The following is a 12,176-nucleotide window of genomic DNA, read 5'->3' as shown; positions in this document are numbered from 1 at the left end:
TTGTCTGGTTCAGAAACACTGAGGGGTAGTTTTTATTTTTGGAGATAGCGTCCTCTTCCTGTATAACCCAAGCGAGTCTGGAATTAACTGTGAGTCAGAATGGCCTCAAACCTGTGGTTTCTGGTCCTGCCTTAGCTGCTTGTGTTAGGATCATAAATGGATTTCACCTTGCTTTTCCATTTAAATTTATGTGTTTGTGTCTGTAAACCTTTATAAGTTTTTGTATTGTGATTTTAGTTTTAGCTAGTTTTAAAAATATATGTTTTTCTAGAGATGATCTTGAACAAATAAAGAATAAAAGTAAAACCAAAATCAGAGTAGAAACAATGGAAAATTCATTCTTCAGTTTTTAATAAGATTATATACTAAAAGAACAAATACAGCTAATAACTGTTCACAACCTTCATGATACAGGTTTTTTTTTTGTGAATTTATAATTCTCAAAAGAGAAAAGATACTTATTTCCTTTACATGCAATTAGGTTATTGATTGACCTTCAAATTTTTTTCCTCCCTACAGAATCTGTCTATGATCTTCTCCCAAAGGAGTTACAGTTACCTCCACCTAGAGAAACTTCTGTAGCATCAATGAGTCAGACAAGTGGTGGTGAGGCAGGCTCGCCTCCTCCAGCTGTAGTTGCTGCTGGTATGCATTCCATTTTACTTCACTCATGAAAACTAGGGTATTATCTGGCCTACATGAACAGTATTGGCAAAGTTATTTCAAAAAGAGTATGATTTGAGGGTTTGTTTTAGAAGGGTTTAAAGACTATACCCTTTAAATTGAAAGGTTTTCAATTTTTCCATTTTTTAAAATTTATGTATATATAACATTTTTAAATTTTGTACATTTGTAAATGCTATTTCCTAAAATGGACTTTGTGTTCAGATATGGGAACCAATTTAAAATGACTGTTGAGTGCACATAAATTGGTTAAATACCAAGCTATGGCTAGAAAATGGTATTTTTTTTTAAAGACTTGCTCAAAGGGAAAAATGTTATATGATCTGAAAAAGGACTCAAGTTCTCAAGTTTCTTTTCTGTTTATAGGGATGTAGCTATAACCTTTTTCCTATATTTAAATATACATGTGGCCTGATTTATTTTAAATTCATGGAAAATAATAAAAAAATTGAGTACTATATGTAAATACACTCTCCAGTACCAGTGAAAAGCATTAAAAATGTTTGAAGTTTGTCAAGTTTATTTTTACTCAGCTCTCAAATCATACACTTTATAACTATAGTTAAATTGGTTCAGACTTTTCTTTGAATTAGGATAAAACATGACAGATAAACTAATATGAAAAAAGTCTTTAATAATAAATTAGCATGAATGATTTCCTTATTAGCTTGCCCAACTATAGTACTTTAAGAAGTTGGGTTTATAGGATGCTAAATGTATTTGCTTTAGAAAAATGGATACATTATTCCTACTTTTCTGAAGGTTGTATCTTTCCTATAGAGGTTTCCTGCCTTGTGATACTTGTTATCTTTTAAAATGGTATTTAAAGTCCATCAAAACGTTCACAAGGAAAAATCAAAAGGGAAGGCTGTAGTCCTAATGACAGTATTGGTACTGTGTTCTAGCAGCAGGTATTTAATTTCTTATATGCACTAACCGGTATACCATTAGCCTTTCTCAAGCCAAACAGTGCAGTATGAAGCCTTCTTGGTTGAGGGCAGGAAAGATTTAAGCATGATAAAGAAATATTGGCCCTTCTCACTGTTCATGTGTGGCCAGACATTTTCTAACAGTTTCTGTGGATTTAATTGTGAATTAGTGGATTTTTTTATGATCAATTTGATAAGATGATCTGGTTCACTTCATATCTACCAGATTCTAAAGTGGCTCTGAATATTTTTTTTTTTTGAATTTGGAGCTTAAATCTAGTTTTTAAAGATTGAATCATAAAATAAAATAGAAAATATTTTAAAGGAGTATTGTTTCACTTTAAATCCACACGTAGAAATTGACTAACTGATTTCTTTTGTGTCTTGAAATTGTTTTTTTAAGGACATTTTGAATCTACATAGAACTACAAGTCTGTTTCTTCTGTGCTTTTTAACATCTGTTTACAGTAGATCCAGTTCCTTTTAAAAGCTGAAAAAAATTAGCTAAGTTTAGAAAAAGAACAACAGTTGCTTTTAAATAGCACTACATGTTTCAGAAATTCTTATGTGTAAATATTTAAAGCCCTTGATTTGGGGTCACTAATGAAAAGTTTCACCTTCTGTATAGTTGAGAAATTCCTTCCAGGTAAATTAGATTCAAAGCAATGAGTTGGAACATGAAAATAAAAGATTTGACCAAAGGAAATATTCTAAAACTATCTCTGTGTGTATATATATAAATAAATATATAAATGTATTTATATTTATACCTTGGGATTAAACTCAAGGCCTCATGCATGATAGGCAGGTGCCCCTCCACCAAGATAGCCCCCGTAGATTCTTACTATCTTGGAATCATTGGCATTATAAAAGTGGTAAAGAGAATAAAAAGGTAACTTTGAAAGTTTTCATTTCACAGAAAGTTTCTGTAATTTAAATCCAAGTAATCAATCTTTTAATTTGTAATTCTTTTTTAGTTTATTTTATTTTCTGATGTCTTATTAATCGAAAAGACTCCTTTATTATATATTGTTAAAGATAAGAGTTTAAATTACAGAGTAGTAGTTCTAGGGACATCAGTATGTATTATATGTGAAATCATTGGAGCCATAATTTTATTTATCAGATTGATAACTTTGGTGATACAACTATCAAAGAGAAAAACTGGGAATATATTACCAAGTTACTCAGTGTCCTTCTGACCAAAAGCTTGATAGCTAGGGAAAATGCACATTAATTTAATATCTGATGTTTTTAAAAACAAAAATCTGTAGCATTTGCTGTTTACATGTGAAATGCATAAAAATGATGACTCTTGATATAGTTAATTCTTCAGAGTTTTGAAGGAGCTGGATTGGCTGCTATCAGGTATGAGGGCCTGGTGGGAACAGACTTCTAGTTCTGCCATAAAGGTTTGTGTTTCACACATTTTAAATCAGTTTAAATCTTAAAAAATTTTAGAGACCGGGAATATGTATGTTCATGACATTCTTTATTATTTATTAAAAATGTTTTCTCAGATTCACCAATTTTTTTTTCTTTCTGCCTCACATATTACTGAGGGCGTAAATAAATGTGATGCTGCTGATCCACAATCCAGAATCCTGGGTAAAGGATGTTTCTCAGTCCCTTTTAATTTGTTAGGATTTTGGTCTTTGTACTATTACTCCTTTACATACTCTAGTATCTTCTCTTTTTTTGCTTTATGAGACGCAGGGTTAGGGTGAAGGAAGACGAGGGTAGGAGGCCTCTCCTCTTCTATATGAAGACCAGGTCAAAACCTTTCATTAGTTTGAAATTTGTTCCACCTGCCTGAACACAGAGAAACTCTGTCTCGGAAAAAAAAAAAACAACGGGAAAAAAATTCTTTTGGGAAACTAGTTAAGAGTTCGAAGTTTAATATGTCAATAAAAGACAGATTCAGAAATAAAAACTTTAGGTCATGTTGCAGGTTCCGTAGGTAGCTATGACAGAGGCCATTTCTTAAAAAAAAGTCAATGAATTGTTGCACGAATAATAAAAACTCAGAGACAGATATTGGGGTTCAAGCTGAAGATCAGAAGAGCAAAGCAGCCAACCACTTTTACCTCTACCAAATCTTCAGACTGAAAGGGCAAGATCCTGTCTCCAGGAATCCTAAGACTCACTCCACACACTCCAGTGAATTCCTGTCTCTCTCCCAGTTTATATTCCCCTCTCAACCCAGCCACATCCCTCCCTCCTTGTCTCCACTTCCCTAGTGCTAGGATTAAGGGTGTGTGACTCCCAAACACTGGGATTAAAGGTGTAAACCACCACCACCTGGATCTGTTACTGGATCAATCTTGTGTTAGCCAAGTTAACCTTGAAATCTGTCTGCCTCTCTCCCTAGTCCTTGGATTTCAGGTGTGTGTCACCACTCTGGCCTGTATGACTGACTAGTGTGGCTGCTTTGCTCTGTGATCTTCAGGCAAGCTTTATTTATTAAAACACAAATAATATACCACTGTAATTAATAGTATTAGCAAAATAAGGAGTTGACCAACAAGTTATAGCAAATCAAATATTATTTTTAGGCTTTTAGATTTTTTTTTCTTTTTGTTTTTTTTTCGAGACAGGATTTCTCTGTAAGCTTTTGGGAACTTTCCAGACCAGGCTGACCTTGGACTCACAGAGATCTGCCTACCTCTGCCTCCTGAGTGCTGGGATTAAAGGTGGATGCTGCCATCACCCAGCACATTTAGAGTTTTTAATCCTGAGATGTGTTTATAATAATAAATCTTTCATGGAAATCAGTATTAACCATTTTTTTTGTCTCAATTTAAGAAATCAGGTCTAGTATACCTATAATACCAGCATTTGAGAAGTGGTGGGAAGATCAGGGTCTTCCTCTGCTACAGAGTGAATTTGAAGCCAGCCTGAGCTACATGGGACGACTGCCCTCCCCCCACCTCCAACACAGACACCAAAAAAAGTCAAATTAGTTTGTCTGTTTTCATTTGGGGGATATTTGATGGGCATGATATTTCTTAGTTTATATTTAGAAACTTGCCTTCAAACAATGGGGGTTTCCCCTCCCTTTGCCTCTAGGGTGCTGGGATTATAGGTATGTGCTACTATACCCAACGAGCAATTCATTGTTTACCTCAAGAATTTGAGTTAAAAATCTTTCAATAGCCTTCAAGGATGGCTGCTAGTTTGAGGCCAGCCTGGGCTACTTAGGGTGATTTTTCTGTCTCGAAAAAAAAAAGCAAAAAAACCTAAAATAACAACAAAGAATTGATAAACTATACGTTTTATAATTCAGTGAAAAGTTAATAGCTAGTGTATAATTCATTGTTTTCATAAAGTTTATATTTTACTTGAAGTAATTATGTTAGTATTTATTATGCATGTATGTGGACAGGATCTCAAATTCCCTTTGTAGACAAGCCTAGCCTGGAACTCCAATTCCTCTGGCTTCCAAATTCTGGGTTACTAGTTTGTCTTTCTTAGAAGCAGTATAGTCTCAGTATGCTAATTTACAACGTAGCTTTTTAAAACATGTATAGATAGCTACAGTCATAAAGCGTGTACAATAGAATGTCTCTTGAGGTCTACGGAAATGCTGAAAGTGATTGAAGACCTTATCTCAGATTTGCAGACTCTGTGTAAAACCTTGTTGCATTGGTGCATTTCTGTGTGTGTGTGAAAAAGACAGGTGGATCTTTCAAAAGCTCCATGATAAGCCAGTCTAGTCAAAAATGAATGGCAAGCGAGTCCCCTCAAAAACTAAAAAATAGGGGGCTGGAGAAATGGCTCAGTGGTTAAGAGCACTGACTGCTCTTCCAGAGGACCCGGGTTCAATTCCCAGCACCCACATGGCAGCTCACAACTGTCTGAAGATCCAGTTGCAGGGGATCTGACACCTTCACACCAATGCACATAAAATAAAGTTAAATAAACCATAAAAAATATTTAAAAAAAAAAAACTAAAAAATAAAGTGGAGAAGTGATTGAGGAAGATTATCCTGATATCAATGGCTGGTGTCCATATATACTTCCACATTAGTGAATACACCCCACCCCCCAATACATCACACATAGAGAGTCTCTATTGAATATTTCCATTATTAGTTCAGTGTAGGGTTTTTATTCTGTTCTATTTTGGTTTGGTTTTGAGTTTATTTGTTTTGTTTCAGTAACTTTTAAATTTGTTCTATAACATTTATTTATTGAGGAATGTGTTTTCTGTGGTGTGCTTGTGAAGGTTTGAGGACAACTTTTTGGGAATTTCTTTCATTTTATATGGCCCAGGATCAAACTCAAATCCTCAGGTTTGGCGGTGAGTGCCTTCACTTGCCCAAGCCATTTGATGGGCTGTTATTATTTTTATTTATTTATTTATTTGAGAGAAGGTCTCAGATAGCGTTGAGCTATGTAGCAGAGGATGATCTCAAATTCTTGATTCTCCTGACCCTCCAAGTACTGGGATTACAGACGTTGTGTCAGCATACCTGGATCAGGGTAAAATTTTATTGTAGCTTTTTTATTTGTTTAGAAGAAAATGAGCCAAGGTGTTTGTGTTTTTGTTTTATTGTTGTTCATTTTTATATTTGAAGTTCTCTTTGACATCCTTGGCCTGTGAAATTTGTAAGCCCCACACAACTTCAATCAACCACTTTATTGGGTTTCTCTCCTGGTCAGTTTTGTCCCAAGTTGACATCAACCTTATTAGGTTTATGTAGTTCTCAGCATAAAGAGCCTCCACCAATTTGACATACACAGGCTCATTACAATTGTATATTAGCATACAAAGGTATTTATTCTTTGGCACTTGTTTAAGGTTTTAAAAGCTTTGTGAATTCTACATGTTATGCTCTTTGAGCCATCTACAGCACCTCTAATAAAGCAGTGCTAACATCCAGCAGCAATGCCTTCCTTGGCCACTGATGGTGAGTTGTTTGTGAAGTAGAGGTTTGATTGCAGATGAGCCTTCACTTTTGCTGACTTGGCAATATCACAGAAAGGATAATTAGTGAGTTTTTAATGATGTAATTTAAGTTTGTAACTTTTTAATATCTAAGATACAAACTTTTTAAGAGAACCTTTTTTGGTTCTTTGAATTCTATGCTATGGCAATTAATAAATTTCAAGTATCTAACAAGTATTTTCTACATTGAAGCAACCTGTTGAGTGAGTGCTGTTTATACTAGAGAGGACACTAGAAAATTAAAGATCTGTAACCAAAGAACAGCTATGCTTTAAGTCGTTTTAGACCTATTAATCATCTAAATTAAAACTATAGGAATTTGGGGCAGGGGTGGTGTTTGTGCACTTTCTTAACTCTTAGCAATCCTCTTCTTTGGCCTCTGAAATGCTGAGATGATAGTCATGGGCCAACCATATCTAGTTGGTAACTTTTTGAAAGACCTATATGGAAGTATGTGGCCACTGGTATGACAAAGAAATTAAAGATAGTTGGTATTTGTTGTTTTGTTTTGAAATAGGATCTTTGTTATAGCTTTAAGTGCTTTGTTCAGAATATGTCTCTTCTTAATATTTGGATAAAGGCGCAGCCTAAAATTTTTAAACAACCACACAAAATAGAGCATTCTGGCTTATGGATTAGATTGCATTTATAAACTGGAAAATATATTGGTGAATATGAGTTAACCAAAGTTTTGGGTAAAAAAATTTACATGCATTTATCTGATGTTAATAATTAAATTTTTAAAGTTTATCTTAAAAGATGATTATTATAGCATGTAAACTAATATTGGGTGGGAGAAGTACGTGTGGGAAATTGAAACTGTTTTAAACATGTAAATTGATCAATCCTACAGTTTTTGGGTTTTTGTTTTCGTTTTTTTGTAAAGTAATCTGCATTGCTTATTTTATATGCTGGGATGCTAGTTGTTTTTCTATTAATACACTTAACTTGCATTCTAGCTTCGCCATTCAAAGACAGGCATCGTGTGGTGGGTTGTATGACAGTGTCTGTCAATAGTGAAGACAAATAGTACCAGAGACACTTAACCCATCCAATCTCACCCAGGGTATAGGTCGGTCTTGTTTTCAGACTTCTTTATAAGTCCTATTTTCTTTCATTCTTTCTTCCTTCCTTTTTCCCCCTAAATAGTGGATTGATACTGATTGAAACTAAATCTGTTTGTAAAGTTTTAAACTTTACAATAATTTATAATAAGAAAAGTAGGAAATGAAGGTTGGCATGTAAGGTGTTGAAAAAGCAGGTTTGCAGCCACTTTGTGTCTTCTATGTTTCAGTTTATTGATAACACAAATGTCCTTAGAATTTTTTTCTGAGTGTCTGTCTTTTTTGATCTGAAAATAAGACTCAAAAATATATCTGGTGACTTTTACGAGACAAGATGTTTGCCAATAAGACAAATATTGCTCCTCATCAAGAATAACCAAGATTCAATGGTTTGTTATAGATCAGAAAGTGTGTACCAAGTACCTATATTGGTTTTTAGGAATATTTTTGAGTAGGCAGTAGTTGCCTCCTTCTCTGTTCCACTATTGGTTTGCATAATACAGTACAGAAGGTCATGGCCTTTGTAGTGACCTTTTAGAAAATTCAACTAATGTGCACAAAATAGTTGAAAATGTACAAATATACGTGCATATTTAATTGCTAGGATCAGATCTGAACTCAGGGTCTTAGTTAAATACCATTTATGGAATGATATTTTAAATTAGTGAAACCTGTTTATTTATTTTGAGGACTTTAAAGAAAAGTTCTGATTTCAGAGCTCTCTCCAAGTATTTTAGATCAGATAAAATATATGATGTCATTTTAAGCACTAAAATGTTATGAATAACTTGTAATTGACATGACCCATCTAGAACTGAATTCTTCAGGTTAACGAGTAGTTTAAGCAAGAGATAAATGAAATAGACATAAGTTTCTTTATGTGATAAAACTTAAAATCCAGTTTTTATTTTTCTAACAAATTAGATATTTGTATATTCTGGCATATTTATCTGACAAATCTTTTATCCCAGGCACTTGGAACATTCCTGGTGGCCTTTAGTGATGTGTCATTTCTCTTTGTAAGGGGAGTGAAGCCAGGGTCGCATGTGGTAGGCATTGCTCTGCTACTAAGCTGTGCTCTAACTCCCTCTATCAGTTAAAAGATGGCACACAGGGCTACCACACCTGACAACTTGAGCTGGATTCCTGGAACTCACACGACAGAGAACCAACTCACAGTTTGTCATTTGACCTCTAATTGTATGCAATGACGTGAGCATACACACATAAAATAAATGAAGAGATAAATAAATATAACAATAAATTTTAACTTTAAAAAAAGAAGCCATATGCATAGTTCAAGTTCATCATCATGGGTGACATTTAATTTGCAGAGAATAGGACACAAGAGACGTGATGTTGATGTTTTCCTCACAGAGATTTACCTGACTCTGCTTCCCAACTTCTGGAATTAAAAACATATGCCACTATGCCAAGATTCACTTCCTTTTTAATCTTTAAAATTAATATATTCTCTTGAGGTTATAAATTTTCACCAGTAAATTGTAGACTGATAGTCAGTTTTCCTTTTGGTTTGTAATATTCTTTGTGGTCACAGGAACTATTGTGGATCTTATATAGATTAGGCTAAGTTCAAAAATAGTTATTTTGCAGAAGAAAATGAAAATATATTCATATGCTACTTAGATGATTCAATGAGTTCAGGAAAATTTCCATGTTTATAAAAGATAGATAAGAGACTCGAGGAACAAATAAAATTGTATAATTAATCATGGAAATACATTATACCTATTTTGCTTTGTACGGCAGTAAAAGTGCTTTTCTGGGGACCAGGGTTTGGGTCCCAGTACTCACATGGTGACTCACAGTAGTCTGTAACTGTAGTCTCATGCAACCCAGTGCCCTCTTCTTTTGACCTTTGTGGTCACTACAAGCACACAGTACAATGACATTAATACAGGCAAAACACCTATACACATACAATAAAAATAATTAACACATACAATAAAAATCTCTTAAAAGAGAAATAAAAGCATTTATTAAAACATTTTTATTTGGGGGTCTCTATATTTTTTAATATGTAGCAATTTCACAAAGACTGAATAGCCCTAACTGATAAAAAATACGGTCTTTGCTGCTGGGCAGTGGAGGCACGTGCTTTTAATCCCAGCACTTGGGAGGCAGAGGCAGGTGGATCTCTGTGAGTTCTAGGCCATTCCAGTCTACCAAGTGAGTTTCAGGACAGCCAAGACTGTTATACAGAGAAACCCTGTCTTGAAAAGCCAACCAACCAGCCAGCCAGCCAACCATACAAAAGGGTTTGTACTGAAAACAGATCAGGGAAGTAATCACCATATTTTCTTCACAGGAACTTATAAATAAAAATGAGTATCCAAGGCCAGGGTGGTAGTGCACAGGTGCAACCTCAGCACTCAGGAGGATGCAGCAAGAAGAGGGCTGTGAATACAAGGCCAACCTGGGCTACATAGCAAGACCCTAACTCAAACAAACAAACAAACAAAAAAACCCCCCAAAACCAAAAAGCGGAGCACATTCCCTTAATCACAGCATTGAAGAGGCAGCAGCAGGCAGGTCTCTAAGTTCCAGGCCAGCCAGATACATAGTAAGACTGCTTCAGACAAATCACCTCCCACCAATGAAAAAACGAATTGGAAAAAATACGTACATATAGACAAGCAAGGCTTTTTATTGTCACTTCAGTTCTGTAGAATACCAATTAATTTTTTTGTTTGTTTTGGTTTGGTTTTGGTTTTTAGAGATAGGGTTTTACTGTGTAGCTTTGGTGCCAGTTCTGGAGCTGGTTCTTGTAGACCAGGCTGGCCTTGAACTCAGAGAAATCTGCCTGCCTCTGCCCTCTGTGCTGTGATTAAAGGCGTGCACCACCACGGCTCAGCTCCAACTAATTTTTTGAATGATTACCTGTTTATAGTATTCCCAGAAATATTCTGTATTACTTTTCTGGGAACGCTTGAAATTGACAGGCTAGTGTTTAGAAATCTAAAATGTCTTTGTTATTGTTTTATCTTTACATTTTAATGAAATAATGCTATGGATTTTTTTCATGGTAATTTAATGCTAATATGTAAATAAGCAATTGTCTTACATATATTTTTAGGAAATGCTGTTGTGCTTTCTGGAGGAAGGGGGCAGATAGTTCTCTATAAGCTCTCAGACACTGCTGCTGTAATGCTTATACAATCTAAGCATTTTACATTTCAAATACTAAATCCTTTTTAATCTTCAACCCAGCTTGTATGCCAGTTTAACTTAATAGAATTCAGTATTGATCTAATTGCTTATAATTGAACTTCCCGTGATCCCCTCTTTGAGTTTAATTAATTTACTAGTACAGCAACTCCAAACTCAGGAAACATTTACTAATTCATTATAAATAGTTTTGGTTTTTCGAGACAGGGTTTCTCTTTGTAACAACCCTGACTCTCTTAGAACTAGCTCTTGTAGATCAGGCTGGCTTGGAATTCACAGACATCCATGTGCCGCTGCCTCCCAAGTGCTAGGATTAAAGGCATGCACCACCACTGCCTGGCTATAAAAAGTATTTTTAAAGCAGAGAAATGAATAGACAATGAGGTGATGCATAGGACAAGGTCTGGAAGCCTCAATCTCAAGTGGGAGTTTGGCCGTGCCTCTTTCTTGGGACATGGTGTGTTCTTGTTCACTTTTCTGGATATCTGAATTAAGAGACTTCCATTATATAAATAGGATTGACTAAATCTTTGACTATTGTTTATTACTCTAACCCCCAGGCCTTCTGCTACCTGGAAGTTGGAGGATGGGTGAGCACTAACCCTTTGAGGACATAGTTTATTCTTGTGGCAACCAGACTCTCCTACCATCTTATGTCATTTAGCAACTTTCCCCAGATCACATTATGAATACAGTCTCAGGCGGTTGAAAGGTGTTTGTTATAAATTAAAACTAAAAAGCAAGAGAGACGCTGTCGAGAAAAGCACCAAGCAAACAAAACCCATCTTTTGTCTTTATCATTTTGAAGTGGAAAGCCAAAACTTTAACCACAGATGCTTATTGCTCTATTTAATGTAGGAAGTTGCTAGGAGCTGTAAGCCAGGAACCCTGGATCAAAACAAATATATAATTTGCTGTTGACTTCATTGAGGCTTTGCACATATATACTTTGCCTTTGTCCTTGGCAGGGATGCTTGTATTTTGCATTCTTGTGTGCTTGAAAGTTAAACTCAGAAAGGAGGAGGGGAGAAATGCTTTAGAAATACAAGTTCACAACATTCATGCTGCTTTGTGTCATCCATTGCAAATAGTGCATACTGTCTTCTAGTGTTTCTCTGAAAATCAAGAATATAGACACAACTATCATAAAATTTAGGTTCATTTATAGCTAATAGTTGGAACAGATGGAGGAACATTAGCTATATCTTTCTTGTTTTGTCCAAAATGAGTATCATAGCATTTTCCAAAGAAAAAAAAAGGAAAAAACTTTAAACCCAAAGTGGCTACAAATCAGCTTCTCAATTGTCATTGACATTAGCATCTAGATTTTGTAGTTTTTACAGATCTTTAGGAATATTT

The 12,176-nt window shown here is 35.0% G+C and overlaps 1 protein-coding gene across 8 annotated transcripts in view; it reads left to right on the top strand.

The window, feature by feature from the left end:
* The window catches only part of Nfat5 (nuclear factor of activated T cells 5), an 81,704-nt gene that overhangs the window by 29,854 nt on the left and 39,674 nt on the right, over positions 1–12,176 (top strand). For 5 of the 8 annotated variants that reach the window (XM_075977083.1, XM_075977082.1, XM_075977081.1 and 2 more), the window contains one exon: positions 520–645. In XM_075977083.1, coding sequence (XP_075833198.1) covers positions 520–645 — 126 coding nt within the window. Of the gene's footprint in view, positions 1–519; positions 646–12,176 lie in introns of those variants that run through there. The other 3 variants (XM_075977088.1, XM_075977085.1, XM_075977084.1) reach the window with 1 other exon arrangement.

Source organism: Microtus pennsylvanicus, chromosome 6 (genome assembly GCF_037038515.1).
Source record: "Microtus pennsylvanicus isolate mMicPen1 chromosome 6, mMicPen1.hap1, whole genome shotgun sequence".
NCBI lineage: Eukaryota > Metazoa > Chordata > Mammalia > Rodentia > Cricetidae > Microtus > Microtus pennsylvanicus.
This window is presented reverse-complemented; position numbering and strand designations above follow the sequence as displayed.